Source organism: Vipera berus, assembly GCF_964194415.1.
Source record: "Vipera berus genome assembly, chromosome: 2".
In the NCBI taxonomy this organism is placed as follows: domain Eukaryota; kingdom Metazoa; phylum Chordata; class Lepidosauria; order Squamata; family Viperidae; genus Vipera; species Vipera berus.
The window spans coordinates 183,620,871-183,638,497 of NC_138203.1; the positions used below are offsets into that span (position 1 = coordinate 183,620,871).

A 17,627-nucleotide genomic window follows, 5' to 3' on the forward strand; every position below is an offset into this window, starting at 1 on the left:
GAAACTTGCTCTGTGTATCTTGTGTCTACTGCCATGTAGCAGTTAATTAATGGCATAGCTTTGGAAAGTTTAGCTCTCAATATATTTCTCACACAGTGGGGAAGATGCCTTTGCCTGCCCCACCACATACAAAGACACCCTGCACAGTCCATTTTTCTTTTTTCTTTTGGTTTTAACATCCTACCAAATTCCTTCTCACTTCTCAGATTGATGAACAGGAAGAGGAAGTCTGACTCTTTAAGTCAGGTCCTTAAACCTCTCCACAGGTGAAGGTTGTGCCTATCTAAGCCCTGTTTCACCTTTTGTGTTCTCACAATGCTGTGGGACAACCATGCAGCTTGGGAAGCCAAACTCCTTAAGGCCATTGCGTGACACTTTTGCAGCATTTCTCCTGGGGCTACAGGCAAGAACCTATCCCTGATGCTGTCCCCAAAATAATCAGATTCTACCCTTTTGCCAGGGGAAAGGCACACTTTGGTATATAATTCTCCCATAGGTAAAGGTAAAGGTTCCCCCGCACATGCGTGCTAGTCGTTTCCGACTCTAGGGGCCGGTGCTCATCTCCGTTTCATAGCCGAAGAGCCAGCGTTTGTCCGAGGACGTCTCCGTGGTCATGTGGCCGGCATGACTAGACGCCAAAGGCGCACGGAACGCTGTTACCTTCCCACCGTATTCTCCCATAGTTCCATTTAAAAAAATCGCTTTGCTGCAAGCTCGCATTGTGATGGTTGTTTAAAAAATATGTTTTGTTCCTTGTCCTAAAAGGAAGCTAGCTGCGAGAAGAAAAAGTGAAGGTAAGGAGCAGGGTGTTGACTAATTGCTGTTTTAGCTTCTCTGCCATTGGTGACCTCAAAGAAAAGCATGGTGAGGATAACAGCATGGAGATGCTGCTTACAATTACCAGTAAATGTGAGGAAGAGTCCCCTGACATGCATTTATATACAGTACATGTGGCATGAGTCCAGACTCTGCAGTTTGTAAAATATTCGATCTATGTAACTAATGGCATTAGTGATTTCTCTTCAATTATATTTTCCCCATCTGGTTTATTCCCAAATCTATATTCCTCATTATTAGCAATTGAAAAAGTTGTATACTTTTTCCTTGCTAACCTTTTTTTTCTTTCTTCCATTAATTGGTTTCCATGTTTTTTGTTTATACTATATCTCAGTTCATTAGGGACCTGTGCTTCCCCTTCTCTGTTAAGTAGTATGTACACAGATACACTAATACAGACAATAAAAACAACAAACAAAAAACCTCTAATGTAACGAAGCTTTTAATTGAGTCCCCGCATCGGTAAAAAAAACTGGCATTGCTTTTGGTAGATCTTTCTTCCTTCAGTCACATGCTAAACTTCTAATCTATATTAAAGTATTTTAATGCATAGCAGCAATGAGATACATAAATCAGAACAACTTGAAGGAAAAGCCTATTTAATATAGTATATTCTCTTTATTGCCTGTCATAGATCAGATGTCAAAATAGAAGTGAAATGTTATCTAGGTTTCTTTCATGCTTCTTTTAAAATGTGAAACGACTGACAGATTTTAAAAAACCTTGTTATTCCAGTTGAAATAAATTTCAACTGTTTCATACTGAAGCAACAGTATGTATATATGTATGTATGTATTGTATATCAGTTAAAATATCCTAGAGGAAGAAAAAAACCAGGAAGGATTGTAAAAATAATACATTGGCCATGCCAGCTTGAAGCATTTGGAGAAGTTTTCATATTTGATGATTCATTGCAAAAATATTAAGATATATTTCTCTTTTTTCCCCAAATGATAAAATAGAAGTGGGAAAATTTAAACTGATGTGAGTTTCAAAGATGGATGTAGTGAAGGCACAGTCCATAGAAGACAGAAAGATTCTTATGATTAACCATTGGGAGAAAGATATTTGTGTACAGGATCATATTATTTTGGAAGGATTTCATCTGCAGAAACTTTTCCTAACTTTGACAGCTGTGTAGTACTGGTTAGAAAAGGCTTTCCTAGCCTCAATAATTCATGTTTTAGTCATTTCCTCTTTAGGTAACTGAAATCTGCTTCACCTTATGCTGTCCTTGAAAGGGGTTTACAAGCCATGCCTGTATAAATACTGTATCAAAATTGCTTTCAAGTATGAGTTTTCCAGAAAATGTTATATATCAAACCTACATGAACTCTATTAGCTTTCATTCTGCATTCTATTGCAGCAGAAGTGTTTAATCGAAAAGGCTTTACCAATTTGGAAGTCAGGTTATCCAAAAGTTATCTTTACCCATGCAAGTTGTCCTGTAATTTATAGTTTTCTCTAATTGTTCGGTTTTATTTTTTAAAATGTCAAGGCAGTTTAGATTAGTATGTATAGCAGAGAAGTGCCTCCTTTGTAGTGAGATCCCAACTATGAAATTACCTTTATTGCAAAATGAAATACTTTTCTTCCTTTTAGTTTTCTATGGTAATTAATTTCTGCTTTGGGGGGGGAGTTGTTAATTATAATTCTGCTATCAAGTTGACTTATTGAATTTATTTTATTTTTTTCTTCATCATCACCACATGGCCTAGCTTGGGTTGAATGGTAATTTAAATAGACCACTTACAAAATTAGCAATGAGCTTTCAATAACCAGCAAAAAATTAATTATCTAAAAATCTAATTATATATTACTAATTTGGGAAAGGATGTTAATATATCACTCTGAAAATTACTTGGCTAAACCAGAATATCAAGAAGAAGATGACTCTTCTTCTGGGAATTTTTCATACTTTTCCTAAAATTATCCAACTGTCCACTTACCCTGTAGGGAGGGTAGACTCTATTAATGCTCAAAATTACACAATATTCATTCTGTTTTCAATGTTAATACAAGACACAAGGTTATTTAACACAGGTCTCCTAGGAAATGGACCATAGTAACAAACACTGAACATAGGTGTGAGAATTCTCATTCCATGTGAAGAATCTGACCGGTATGCCTTGCAACAATAATCTACCCATTTCTGCTTCTCCCATTGCTTTTCAGAAGATGTGCCAAGAACATCTAATTATAAATGAGGTAGCACGAACCTGTTCATAATCCAAAACCAATTATTTTCTTGCCAGAGTAGTTTAGCACACCATAATCCTTAGTTAAAACGTTGTCTTATCAGATTCAAGGATATTTTACAAGTGGTCTTGATAGCTAATTTAAACCATCGACAGAAGCAAAAAATTTAAAAGAGCCTGTAGAATGTTATTTTCAGTGAGGTTTGATCCCCAAAACTGACTTACCATAACATTAACTTGTGTTTAAATCTAATACTATGTTGTGGGAACATGGATGTTATGGCAGTTCCAATCATATGTTGAGGAGTGTAAGGAGTTTTCCCAACTTGTACTTGTCAAATACATTAAACCAACTCCTAATATTCCCAGTGAGCATAGGCATTAGAATTTCAAAAGTTGAAGTCCAATAAGGAAACAAGTTGTGGAAGACTTTTCTACAAGAACCTGAAATCAAGTTGTTGTTAGCTGCGAAGTCATGTCCGACCCATCGCGACCCTATGGACAACATTCCTCCAGGCCTTCCTGTCCTCTACCATCTTCTGGAGTCCATTTAAGCTCGCGCCTACTGCTTCAGTGACTCCATCCAGCCACCTCATTCTCTGTCGTCCCCTTCTTCTATTGCCCTCGATCTTTCCCAGCATTAGGCTCTTCTCCAGTGAGTCCTTCCTTCTCATTAGGTGGCCAAAGTACTTGAGTTTTAGCTTCAGAATCTGGCCTTCTAAAGAGCAGTCAGGATTGATCTCCTCTAGGACTGACCGGTTTGATCGCCTTGCAGTCCAAGGGACTCGCAGGAGTCTTCTCCAGCACTTGAAATCAAGTACCTCACCTAAAAGATTAGCCAGAACAATCTGATGGCCCTATTAAGTGCTGTAAACATTATCTGGTTTGGAGCGTCATAGTGCAATTTAGATTATGCCAATGGGATTATGTTGTATATGCAACACATATCCAAAAAAGGATTTATGCGCTGTTTGCCCTCAATGTACTAAAATGAAGGAGTTCCGAATAAAGGGATAGTGAATATTACTACATTCAGTATCAATTACAGCTAATTTCATTGAAGAATATTTGCTTTCATTTAACTGCATTTCTCCCTTTCCCCCTTTTATCATGATGCATGCAAAATCAATCTTAAAATTTAATCCAAATTATTTGCTGCGACCTTCAAAGCATAGGTATGCATTGTTTGAAGAAAGTGTGGGCATTGTTTATTACTATAGTTTCCTATTTTGTCTCACTACAATCTTAGAAATACATTGAAAGACAGCAGAATGTTTTGGAGAACCTATTTTCAAGCAATTGCTATACATGCTGAGCTCTTTTCTTTCCCAGAAAGATACAGCACAAAACTGATGTATGTTATACAACAGGAAGGTACATCTGTACACATAAACATTACTGATGCCTGCACCTCAAGTGTCATTTCATTTTCCTGCCTCAATATATTATTACAACTGAAGTGTGAGAATGAGAGAACAGAAAAGCAGAATTTACAAGCAGGTTTGTATAGAAATTCCTAAATTAAAGTATGCATATATATACACATATACATATACATCCATACACACACACACACACACACACACACATATATATATATACACACATATACATACACACACACACACACACACACACACACATATATATATATATATATATATATATATATATATATATATATATATATATATATATATATATATATATATATATATAACCTTATTTGTAGACTTTGCCTATGTTTGCTATAATCTATAGTAGCTCTTTACACTTCATGCTATGAAGTCTTAGACATGGATCGCAACATGTATCCCCACCCTCGATCGTAATTCAATGTAAATGATACCCTTGTATTTACTATGCTTCCATCGTATCTTCTCAGAATTAGGACAATTCATCAGCAATATCTGGTTTTGAAATTGAACTAAAATTAATTGTGGTGCCTCCAGCCTGACCTTCAAGATTCTAATTCTGAATAATCTACCCCAGTGGTTCTCAACCTGTGGTCCACGGACACCTTGGGGGGCCATGATGTCATCACAGGGGGTCCGCAGAGGCTTGAAGAAATAGCAATAGCCATAGCACTTAGACTTATATACCGTTTCACAGTGCTTTGCAGCCCTCTTTAAGCAGTTTACAGAATCAGCATGCCCCCAACAATCTGGGTCCTCACTTTACCGAGCTCGGAAGGATGGAGGGCTGAGTCAACCTTGAGGCTCTCAGAATCGAACTCCTGGAGTGAGCAGTGAGTTAGCCTGCAATACTGCATTCTAACCACTGCGCCACCACAACACCATCATGGTGTTATGATTTAAATCTTGAGTTGAGGGTCTTGAGGGTCCGTGTGGCCACAAAAGGTATTTAAAGGGGGTCTTTGGTAAAACAAAGTTGAGAACGACTGATCTATCTGGTTCTTTTTCCATTTTCCCCCAGCTATAATTATGAAAGCATGGAGCCCTGCCCTCTCTTTAAAAACCAAACAGAAGGTTTATATTAGTGAGAATGTTCATATTGCTAATGATAAAAGGTTGGCCATTAAAAAAATAAAACCCATTAATAGCAGGAAACAGGCTACAAAAAAAATTGAATTACTAGATAGAAAAGAGAGGCAATATGACTAATGCAAAGCTAAATGGATTCTCTGTGCCTATTTTTACTGCAAAAGATGTAGCACAAATTCCTGTGCTTGAACTGACATTTCCAAAAAAATCTAAGCAATGAAGACAAACGATGGCAAACAAAAAAAGTGCAAACTTCTAAATTCTTCTTAATGTAATGACAGGAAAGTTTCACTGAAGATTAAAGAGCATAAATTATGAACAGTTATCCCAGTGCAGTAATGTAATCATTGGAATCCCTCAATGAGCTGTGTGGTGCATGGCATTTTTTAATTTGCTGCTAATTTAATGCAGCACTATGCAATAGCCAGATTTACTGATAACATCAAGTTGTCAAGTGCTTATAAGTAATTACAAGGAACTGCAAAATAATTCAAACAGTTGAAACGAACATTAAAATATGACCCAATGGGGGAAAAAAGAAGAGTGTGAGACAATGCACATTAGATTTCACGTTCTTTGCGCTAATAGGTTTAAACTGGAAATGACAGTTCAAAAAAGAAAAACAGAGATTATACTGAACAGCTCAATGAAATCAATGACCCAGTATGGGACTGCTCTGAAAAAAAAATATGATCAAGGTTCCTGGTACCACTATATTTTGAAAGAACAATGGAAAGGGGAATCCAAACAATAAAAGATTTGAGCAGTGTCTCCAGCTGGAAGGTTTTGGACTTTTTAAAGTAACCAGGTAGGAAATATGATGGAAGCATATAAAATTATATTAAGGATAGGAAAAGAGACCCCTCAGAAATATCTGTATCTATTTTAGCTATTGATAAAGGTGAAAGTTGCAACATTCAGAACACAGAAAGGAAAACAGTTTATCCAGTTTGATAGTAGGTTGACTGTCATAATATAAGCTGGCGACCAGGCACCTAGATGGTTTTGAAAGGAAACCAAATAAAGGAATGAATGATCAGAGTACCAATAGCTAATAGCCATGATGGATATTTATTCTGTCCGGTAGAAGAAATAACTTATCTCTGTGTACTGTATCAGTTCCACTTATCATGACCTGTCAGGGCTTTTCCTATCATAAACAGGAATGCTTTCCTTTTGCATCGTCCCTCTTCCACTATTGTGACAGTATTGGATACAGATAATCCCTGACTTACAACCTTTCATTTAATGACCATTTAAAGTTACAACGGTGCTGAAAAATGTGATTTACAACCAGTCCTTGGACTTATGACCATTGCAGCATCCTCCACGGTCACGTGTGATGGTCATTTGTGACCTTTCCACAAGCAAAGTCAATGGGGGAAGCTGGATTCATTTAATGACCATGGAGATTTGCTTAACGACAGAAACAAAAAGGTTATAAAATTGGATGCAACTGACTTAATGACGACACTGCTTGGCAACAGAAGATCTAAGCCCAGTTGGGGTTATAATAGTATAATGGTATGCCACAGTACAAACATAAGAAGAGAGGTATTTAGAATAACCTTAGGCAGAATGTGGTCCTTTGGATGGCTTTGCCTAAAGGAAGAGGAAGAAGGGAATGCTGTTGTTGTTGATGATGTTTTTAAGAACACTCCTTTTCCTTTGCCTCTGCTGAATGAAGAGGACGTTGGGGAAGTTAATAATTAAGCAGGAGGAAATCACCTCCAACTCAGATTTATCCTATATTAAATTCTCAGAACCAGTTCTGGTCTGACCTGGACAAAAAATAATAAGTTTCTGGGGTGAGGAGGCAATTAAAACATAGCTTCATACCTGATGCTATCACAGACAGAAGAATTTAACCAGCATCTATGGGTCTCATGGTTTTATTGTAAACATTCCTGCTAAGGTCCTGAGAACAAAGGCCACTAAGAAATCAAGGCTTCCTCCTAGAGATATCAACATATGGGTCTGCATCTTCAAAAAGAACTTCAGTAACTTGTGGAAGCAAGTTAAAACTGTTTTTTTTTCCCCAGAGAGGTCCTTGATATAGTGTTTATATTCAATGTTTATATTCAATTTTTGTTTCCTGATCTTTCTCAAGGTGTTTTTGAAGAGAGTTTTGAGAAAAGTTTGCAGTTTCAATTATTCTGAAACAGATAGAATTCAGTTTTTAAATTGTTGTAGTTACTGTTTTGTCATATTGCACTGTGCACCCACATGAAGCCTACAAGGTGGGAATTACATTTTTAAAATAGCAGAAATAAAATGAAACATCACATAGTTTTCAAAGCAAGTTGGAATAGATTCACCAAGTTTTCCAATTTTACTGGACTCAGTGGAAAATTAAATAGTCTATTTTTCTAAGGTTAATTATATACCTTTTCTAAAGCACATCATGTTCTAATTCCTAAAGTGGAAAAGGTCTGGTAAACTAACAGAAGTTAGAACCTAAGGAATGTCCTTTGACTCATCTTGTCTTGCAGTCTCTTCTCTCAGTGGCCAAACAACTAGACAAGAAAGTGCACTAATCTCCCAGCAGATAGTTTTCAAAGGCAGTTATGCTGTCCTCCAGACTATAGACATTAATCCTCATGATTTTCATAAATTGGTCCAACACTTTTTTGAAGCCAGCCTAATCCTGCAGAAATAGACATGATTGAATTGAATAAAAAGAACTTGTAAGGTTCGCATCCCACCAGGCTCAAGGTTGACTCAGCCTTCCATCCTTCCGAGGCAGGTAAAATGAGGACCCAGATTGTTGGGGGCAATTAAGCTGACTTTGTAATAATGCCGCTTGGGGTGTGTGTGAAAGCCCTAATAAGCAGGCATATACATAGAATGAAGGCTACTGCTAAGCTTGTAAGCCGCCCTGAGTCTTCGGAGAAGGGCGGGATATAAATGGGATTAAAATAAATAAATAAATAAATAAATATAAATGGAATTAAAATAAAAAATAAAATAAAATAAATAAGGTTAACAGAATCTTGCAAGTCTGAAAGCATTTCTCCCCTTCCTTGTTTTTATCTTCCAGATAATTGCAGAGGTCCCTTCTGAGACACTTCCTCAATCCTTTGTTGGATTGGGATTATCTCTTGTCTAACCATTGCCCTGACTGTGGCTCCTCTTCCTCTCTCCCAAGGTTATTCTCACAGTCCATCTTAGCTACAGTAAAAAGTTTCAAATTCAACACAGCTCTTCATTTCACCTGGACTGGAAAAATTTGCAACCAGAAAAAAATGTTATCTAGTTATCTACCTGAAGTCATGGATTTATTAACAGATATGGTTTACATGGCCACCTGCCTCACACACATGACTGGGCAGTGATCACCATCTGAGGAGGATAAATGAAACTACATGCGTTGGAAAAAGTCATTTATATTTGAGCATATGAAATCAAGATCCAGCTGTGAGAACAAAAAGGAGAGAATTGAAATGCTATATGAAAATGAAGGATTTTGTGAAGTTCTACGTATTTCAGACCAAATTTCTTTCCAGTGGCTCTTATTTCTCCAAACTGGTCCATACTATCTGTATAAAAAAAATGAGCAAGTACAGTCCTTTAAAATTGCTTAAATCCTACTAAATAGTAGTATGAAAGCCTCTTTGCTTTGTATTGTATATCAACTGATTGACAGAAGCCCAGACAGAAATGTCTGGCTGACATTTCTCCACTCACCAATTAAAGTGCAGAATGGGACAACTCCCCATTAAAGTGAGCGTTCCAATCTCCCCTGGCATCTCAGGAATTTGAAGAGGAACTGGGACAGAAGAATTTGCAGATTCCAGCCAATGAGTTTCACACAACCCAGATTAAGCCACCTGCAAGAATATTTCATAATCTATTCTGGCATTATTCATTGTTGGGGTTCCTTCGCTGAATAGTTCTAATTTATGTTTCATAACAAACCTGCCCACAAATAATGTTGGATAATCATGCTATCAAAGTAACAATGTAAAAACATAGCTTCCACTTTTCAAGTAATAATACACTTCCAGGAAGCCAACCAAGTTAAGTTAATAGGAAGTAAGTTGCTGCCTATGGATTCGTTTAAAATAAGCCCATTAGTCTCTATATTGACACAGGAGAATTCGTAATCCTATTAACTACTCAGCTGTTTTATAATATATGATAGTGTATGAAATTATATACTATAGTTCTAACCAAATGCCACATTATTCTAGCATTAAACATTCTGATTCAATTACTTTTCAGAAACAACATTGAAGCAAAATATGCAGTGAGTCCCATTCCATCAATAATAAGATCTTTCTCTTTCCACATTTAAACTCACTCCTCTCTCTCTCTTTCATCACAACATCAGCTTTGGTAGACCACATTCACTAAACCTGACTCTTTAAGTGTTGTCATACATAATACTCAAGAATGGCTTTGTCAATACTTATAGTTTATAAAATCATGATGATTGCTTTCAAATCAATTTTGTTTTCACTCCTGGTGACTCCCTGGACTAGTCTCTGCAGTTTACTTGTTAAGATTTCAGAAGCAGTGTGCCATTGCTTTCTTCTGAGGGTTGACAGGAAGAGATTGGTCCAAGGTCAACCAGCTGGTTTAGTGCCTAAGATAGGACTAAGGCAGGACTAGAACTCACTGTACCTTAACCATTACATGAAACTGACTCTGGGAGTTAATTATCAGTGTGTATATTTCAAATCTAACTTCACTGTTTATGTTCTATTCACACACACATAAATGCACAGATTTCTGTTGCAAGATTGACTTGCCTTCATGCACTATGTATCATAAAATATGTGCAATTTTTCTAAGGGGCTCTTAGGATCCTTTGTTGATTTCTTTGAAGATAAATATCCCCAAATACAGGTATTTTGTTGTAGATAACATTTAGTCCTGATAATAATGATGGGATTTGTGATTGTTAATAAATGACAATTGATAACTCTGAGTCCTCACAATAACTCTCATTCCATGATGACCCTGGGTCTGTGTCCACAATAGATATGTTTTACCTTGTTTATTTCAAAAAATGCTCTGTAAAGATGGAAAAATCTGAAATCATCAAGCTATATTATGCTAAGTGGGATAAAAGCAAAGTTGACCTTGAATATACCATTATTCCTATTTAATGCTTAGAGGAAACTTAAATTTCAAGGTATTTCCTCTTCCAGTTATTTGAAAACAAGAAGGCAGGTTTATCTTTGATGGAAAAAAGCTGGGGGGAGGGTTAAAAAAAATAGAGGGGGGAAAATGAGGACACATGAAAGGAGCTTTTTATTCTCTGTCTGCTGATACTATGAACTAGTAGAACAATAGTGATTTTTCCGCCCAGAAGCAATTATTTTATTCATTTCATTTGATGTATCTCATGTTTTGTTTTGCAGTTCATAGCTGGTGAAAGCAACACCTAGAAGGCTTTGTATGACCAAATCTCAAGGACTCATATAAAAGAGACCAGGTGAGAAAGTCAACTCATTCTTAATATAGTTAGCTTTAAATCTGTATCTCATAAAAATAAAACTAATTTGCACCACATATTTATTATAAAACAGATGAATTACTATGAGCTGAACTGGAATAAAAATACATTTATTAAGCTAATGGATGTATTTGTATATATCTGGCAAAATACTATCTCAATGTCTTTTTATGAATAAATTGGTATCAATAAATTGGTAGAAGCTGGATTTAAAGTTAAAACTTCCCATTTTTAAAATCTGGTCAAAGGTAAATAAAATGTAACAATTGCATTTAATAATTAACACAATATATTTTTTATAGTTTGGTCATCATGTGATATGCCCAAATACCATAAAATAAAGAAATATTCAGTGGAATGGAACTGTAACCTTAAAAGAAAATATACAATAATTAGAGTAAAAAAACCCTAGTCTCTCACGAAACCAAGCAAGGCTATTTTGGCATATTATTGGCATTTGAAGTAGAAGCTGAAAATAGTTGCAACAATCAGTTGGGCCACCAATTCCTCATTTTAAGTACCGTACATGAGAATTATTTCAGACAATACAAATCCTCTTTTTGTGCAGTGAAATGCCACCTCCACAAAATTAATAGAGAAGGAATTATTTTGCATACAATGCAACTTAACCCAATGTTTTCTTAAACTTCGAAGATGGATTTGCATGCATAATAGAGAAGAACATGTAGCCTCTTAAAAAAATCTACATTTAGAAAGAAGAGAGAAAAGATAATGAAGAATTCTTGAATACGAAAGACATTCTTTTTTCTTCTTTTTCAAAATCTCAGCAATTTAATGATACAATAGTAATATTTTAAAATAGCATACCAATAAGTGAAAATATAGCACAGCAAAGGGTCAGGAATGGCTCTAAATTGCTCTGTCTATATCTAGACTATTTCAGCCTCCCTTGTATTCAGTGATTAAGTCCATTTGGCCACAGTTCTATGTAATTCTCTCTCCCCCCCCCCCTTTTCCTAAACTACGGTAGTCAAAAAAGCCTGCATTTCTAAGTATTACTTCTCTGAATATATGAACTTGCTAAGAAATTTCTGAGATAAGATATATTTTCAGGAAGATTCCATCAGACATTGTAAATTATGAGCTTCATTCTGGTTTCATGGTCACACTATTTTATTCCAAAGGAGACCTGTAAAAAATGTCTCAGATATCTCTTGCAAAATGCACAACCTCAATCTAAAATACACATATTAAAATAGGTCCCCTATGGGAGAATGGAAAAACAGATTTGATTATTGTCCCAAGTTGTTTTTTTAAGATCATACATTTTTACATAGAAAAAGGTTTATTCCAGGGGGGAAAATACTCTTGGGAAAAAAACAAAACATGTGGGTTGTTAGCAAAAAATAACATAAAAAATAAAAACCTTAAATTAATGTAGTTAATTTACACTTGTTGAAATTCTTGTTGATACTGAATGTTATCAATGTTAAAATATTGCAACTGCTAAAGATATTATAATTGCTTTTGACAATTGTATTTAGGAGAAATGACTATTTGTTGTACTAAATTACTTATATGCTACTTCAAATGTATCTTCAACACATTCTTGTATATAATCGCTAAATGCCCTTGACAATCAATATAACTTGAGATAGAAAGTATATTTATGTTTCTGCATGAACACAGATGCTCAAATATATATGAGAAGCATCTTCTTAACTTCTTTGAGCAAGACTATGTAAACAGTAAATTAATGCCAACATTAAATGATAATAAATAACCTTTATAGCTGTGGTTGGCAATTGACTATGGACAGAAAGGTGCCTCTAGAATATTATCTTGCATATGCTTGTCAAGGTCCTCTAAAAAGGATTTAGGTGTGACCCAGAAGGAATCAGTCATTAAGAATGTGTGAGTTTGGATCAATAGGTTTAGATTATAATGTATTTATGATTTTATATACTAACCGTGTAGGCATGTAGTGATATTTTTTTGTACATTTCAAGGGAAAATGATTTAGGAGTAATCTTCCCATGTGAAGAGAATTTGGTTGGACAAATTGAATTTAGAACTTGGAGATCTGATGAAATTAGCTTTTCACCTACACTGATTCTTTAGCTAGAGTAGAATACTGTGGAATCAAATGAGATCTACATTCTAGTATGCCTTTCTTAGAAATTTTACTGCATCTTTTTTAGTAAAAAAGATTTAATAGAAAATATGTGATTGCTCATATCTGTGGCAGCCATTTTTTTAAACAAAACAAAACCTGAAATGTGCCCATAACTTAAAGGTTGAAGACTACGGTGTTATCTAAGAGGTTTGGGCTGGTGATGGAAGAGATTAATCATTATTATAAACTTATAAACAATGGTTTTTTTCTTAAGAAAGGGGGGATCAGGTAAAGATGTCGATTGCTTTATATGGTGTTGTCAGAAACAACCATAGATTTATATTAACTCCTCTACATTTATACAAAACAAAATAAGAATGTATTCATTTACTGGTGAGTAAGTATATTGGTCAAAGTGATGCTGACTTTTAAGTAAATATTCCTAGAGGTAACTTCCAAAATTTCCAAACATCTATTTTGTCATATAGGCTAAGGTTCACTGATATCAACCAATAAGAAGGCAATCTATATCTGAAATGGTATAGGGTTTCCTGCCTGAGCAGGGGTTAGATTAGAAGACCTCCAAGGTCCCTTCCAACATCATCATCATCATTATTATTATTATTATTATATTATTATTATTATTATTATTATTATTATTATTATTATTATTATTATTATTATTATTATTATTATTTGTTGTTGTTTTGTTGTTGTTATTCCTTATAAAGTTTAACATTCTATTATAGCACTGCCAAGGTTTAGGAACATACTATCATTACTGCGAAGGAAATATACTGTAAGTGAAATGTGAATCAAGCAGATCACCAACTATTATTCTTGCTCCTGAAAAAAAAAGTTTGATACAAGAACACCACTCTTATATTAAGCAAGCCTCTGTATGACCTCTTAGATTCGCATAAATTCACTATAGCCAATATAGTCTATACCCAATAGGTTCTCCCTGAATTTTGTCCTTAGCCATGGTAAGAAATTAAGGGTAATTAATGTAAAAATATGATTTTTCTCCTCAGTCCTTTCCTCACATAAGCACAAGTTCTTTACATTGAATTTATATTACACTTTAGAATTCATTAGCATTCGTGTTTAAGCTTACCTAAGAGCTGAAAGTAGCTTTGAATCTGAATTAACAGCAACTTCAATTTAACTATGATACATGTGGGTGTAACTATAACCTTTAACTATGGATAAAGTCAGTAGAGAAAAGTTCAGCATGGCAAAAGAGTTGTTTGTGAAGAAAGGATTTAATGATCCATAGATTGTGCCAAATCTGAAATTAGTGTAAGGAATCTTTTTTTTTTGCACACAGACATATTTCAACTCTAAATGACTTTACGAAAGAAATGAATCTAGTAGAGATGAAATAATTTGGAACATCAAAGACCTTGCATGAATAAAATTTAACATTAGCACAAGGATTTAGAGATGCATTTGATAATGTATCTTTTATACAATCTGTACTATAAAGACTTATTAATAAGTGGCTGTATATTTTTTGTAAAAAAATTGTTCTTCCACTCTTTAGAATACAGCACAGTAGTTACTGAATGTGTTTATTAATGTCAAGTCAGTATTCTAAATAAATATTAGAAACATAGATATTTTGAAAAATACAAATTGAGCATTTTGTGTTAACTTTGATTTAGCTTTCACAAAAGTTCATGTTATTTTAATTTGCTTGAGATTAGACTTTGCCTTCTTGCCAGTATGTAGGCTTGCATGTTTCACAGTTCCTTAGTCATTGCCAAATTGCTTATTTTTTGAAAAATCTGGTAATTGAAAAGCTTTGTAAAAAGATTTATGCTGTCTTCACTATATCAGCAAGAATATTAACTTCTCAATAATTTTTGTTTCAGAAAATTAACATCCTACTGGTAACCAAAATTATGTTTAAATGGCTTGTGTAAAAACAAAGCACTATGTCTCTGCTAGAACATGCTACAAAAATCACTCTTATTTTTTTACAGTCTTTACAAATTGCTTTGTCACCATAAAAACTGGAATTTCCAATAAAAGCTTGACTCCGCAAGCAAGCTGAATTTTATTCCAAAATGCACAAACACCCATTCTTCCACTTCTATATCTAATGGTAATCCTGTATACTTCAAAACTAGCAACACATATATAAAATATTGAAACAGTCAACTCTAATCTCATTTTCCCCTCAACAACATTCTAAAATAATCACATACATGATTTCAAAGAGTGAACAAAAATGTTACAGAAATACAAGATGCAGTGCACAGTTGTGTCAGCAGGGGGCAATCCTGCATGAGCAAAAAGTGGCCAGAATTGTTCCCTTAGGACTCTCTTTAACTGTTATGTCTGAAATGGTATCTGCTAAATATTACAACTGTCAATACATCTGACCAGCTTTTTACTCTATAAATCATAATAGTTAAACAATCCCAATATAATAAAATGGCAAACATTCATTTGAAAAAAAAGAATGCATTTCAAATGCCCTTGTGAAGCCTCTCAAATTCATTTACTCTCGGTTTGCGTGTGAATATGTGTATGTATGTGTCTATTCAATATTATTTGAAATGCAAAATGTAGCCAAAGATATTGTTATTCCTTAAAATCCACTGGTCACAGTTTTCATATTCAGGAATCACAGGTAGCCCTAAATCAATGCACTGAGTCATACGAGAGGCAGAAAGAGAGAGGCAGAAAGAGAGAGAGAGAGAGAGAGAGAGAGAGAGAGAGAGAGAGAGAGAGAGAGAGAGAGAGAGAGAGAGAGAGAGAGAGAGAGAGAGAGAGAGAGAGAGAGAGAGAGAGAGAGAGAGAGAGAGAGACGCACCAGATACTGGGGAGGGGGTAGAAAAGGGATGGCCTAAAACATTGCTTCCAATGTAAATAAAAGGTGCAAAAAATACAGAACTTTCATTGGTTCCCCTTCCCTGTAACAGGATGTAATATATTCCAGACCTTAATAAAATGTAGAAGGTGGAGATGGGTGAGAGTGAGCTGAAGTACTCACCATATTGACTTCTGACACCATGTCTATGCTGGCAATGTCTATGTTCATGCCAACCGCCACAGGAGGACCTGCAACATAAGACGGTCTGCACTGTGATCTTTAGCCATTTAACTCATTTCAGGGAAGATTAGCTCAGACTCAAGAAGGGGTGGGGCACAAGGACTTCTCAGTCTTAGTTACCCCCTTCCAGGGTCTCTCTCAGTAGCAGGAAGGCTTTATGTAACTAGCACACATGCTTATATCTTCCGCCCTGTAGGTGTGCTACATTAATAACAGGGTGAAGGGTCTTTTCAGTTGGCCAGACAGAAGGAGACCCAACCAACTAGAGGAAATTAGGAGGACTTTAAAGCAAGTAGGGCTTTGATTCCTGCTTGCCGCGTGGACTCATCCTGGTGAACAGTCTTGCAAAGCGTAAAGTCAACCCATCCTAAATTCCAAACTATTCTCTTAACTAAATGTTCTCTTGGTGTGTATTCCAAGGGACTCTAATTTAAATTTAGGTTTAAAACATTGCAGACACATGCACATGGAAAGATGTTTCTGAAAGTCCATGGTTGGTTGAGTGACAAGTACATTCACTTTGCAGGATATTTGCACTTTAAAATACTCATTGTATTTGCACTTTAAAATACTCATTGTAACCACAGGCATAGATAGTTTCATGAATGAGCACTGGATAAACTTAGGACATTAACATCTCAATAAACCTAATTAAAGTTTAAATTACAGAGAGCAATGTACACTGCCTGCCAACACATATTCCTACAATGAGGCCAATTACACACACACACGCACACACGGCATTGTATGTTAAAGAAAATTGGAGAACATTGACTTAACTTGGAGAAACCTTCAGAAATCACAATTCCCGTACATTAGAGAGAGGCAGCTCCCTGACAATGTTTGAAACAGGCACTCACAACCCAGAGCATGGCAGCCTGGGTGTGCAGCAAGATTCTTCCACAAAAGCAATCGAATTACCTCCAAAATCTGGCCTCAGTCGAATGTCGTAGCCTTTCAGCAATCTATCCACAGTCTCTTTTACTAGGGACATATTGCTAGGATCATTAGCACTAAAGAGAGACAGAGAAAAATACATCAATACAGAGACATTTTCTGTTTTGTCTCTCTCTCCCCCTCAAAATGCATTTTGCACCTCCAGTTTAACGGAAGCATACAATACATTTCAAAGTGAAGGACTGGGGGGGGGGGGAAACATAGAAGAGAATCTTTAATCACTTACCTCTGTGCACAAACCACTGTTATTATAAAGGGCAACGACCAAATCCCAAAGCAACCTTTTTTCCGAACTCTCAGCATCCCTTTAGCTTTTGATAGGATTTTAGGGTTTCAGTAGAAGAGAAGAAGAGATCCAACTTATTCTAGCCAGTGCAGTAATTCTAATGTGGAACGCATGCGCACGGTGTACCACAACATCAAAAGGAGCAGTGGTTGATGCTGGAGATGGTGCAAATTTCCTTGCCAAAAGAGAAAGAGGGAAGGAAGGAAGGAAGAAAGGAAAAAAAAATTAAAGGGGAAGAAA

The 17,627-nt window shown here is 35.7% G+C and overlaps 1 protein-coding gene across 3 annotated transcripts in view; it reads right to left on the bottom strand.

Annotated features, from left to right (window-relative positions):
- GABRB2 (gamma-aminobutyric acid type A receptor subunit beta2) overlaps positions 1 to 17,404 on the bottom strand; it is a gene marked incomplete at both ends in the record, with an annotated part of 109,843 nt that extends 92,439 nt beyond the window's left edge. For all 3 annotated transcript variants that reach the window (XM_081317071.1, XM_081317070.1, XM_081317069.1), the window contains 3 exons: positions 16,085 to 16,152; positions 17,066 to 17,157; positions 17,328 to 17,404. In XM_081317071.1, the coding sequence (XP_081173197.1) occupies positions 16,085 to 16,152; positions 17,066 to 17,157; positions 17,328 to 17,404 (237 nt within the window). The remainder of the gene's footprint in view (positions 1 to 16,084; positions 16,153 to 17,065; positions 17,158 to 17,327) is intronic.
- Positions 17,405 to 17,627: the final 223 nt, after the last annotated feature.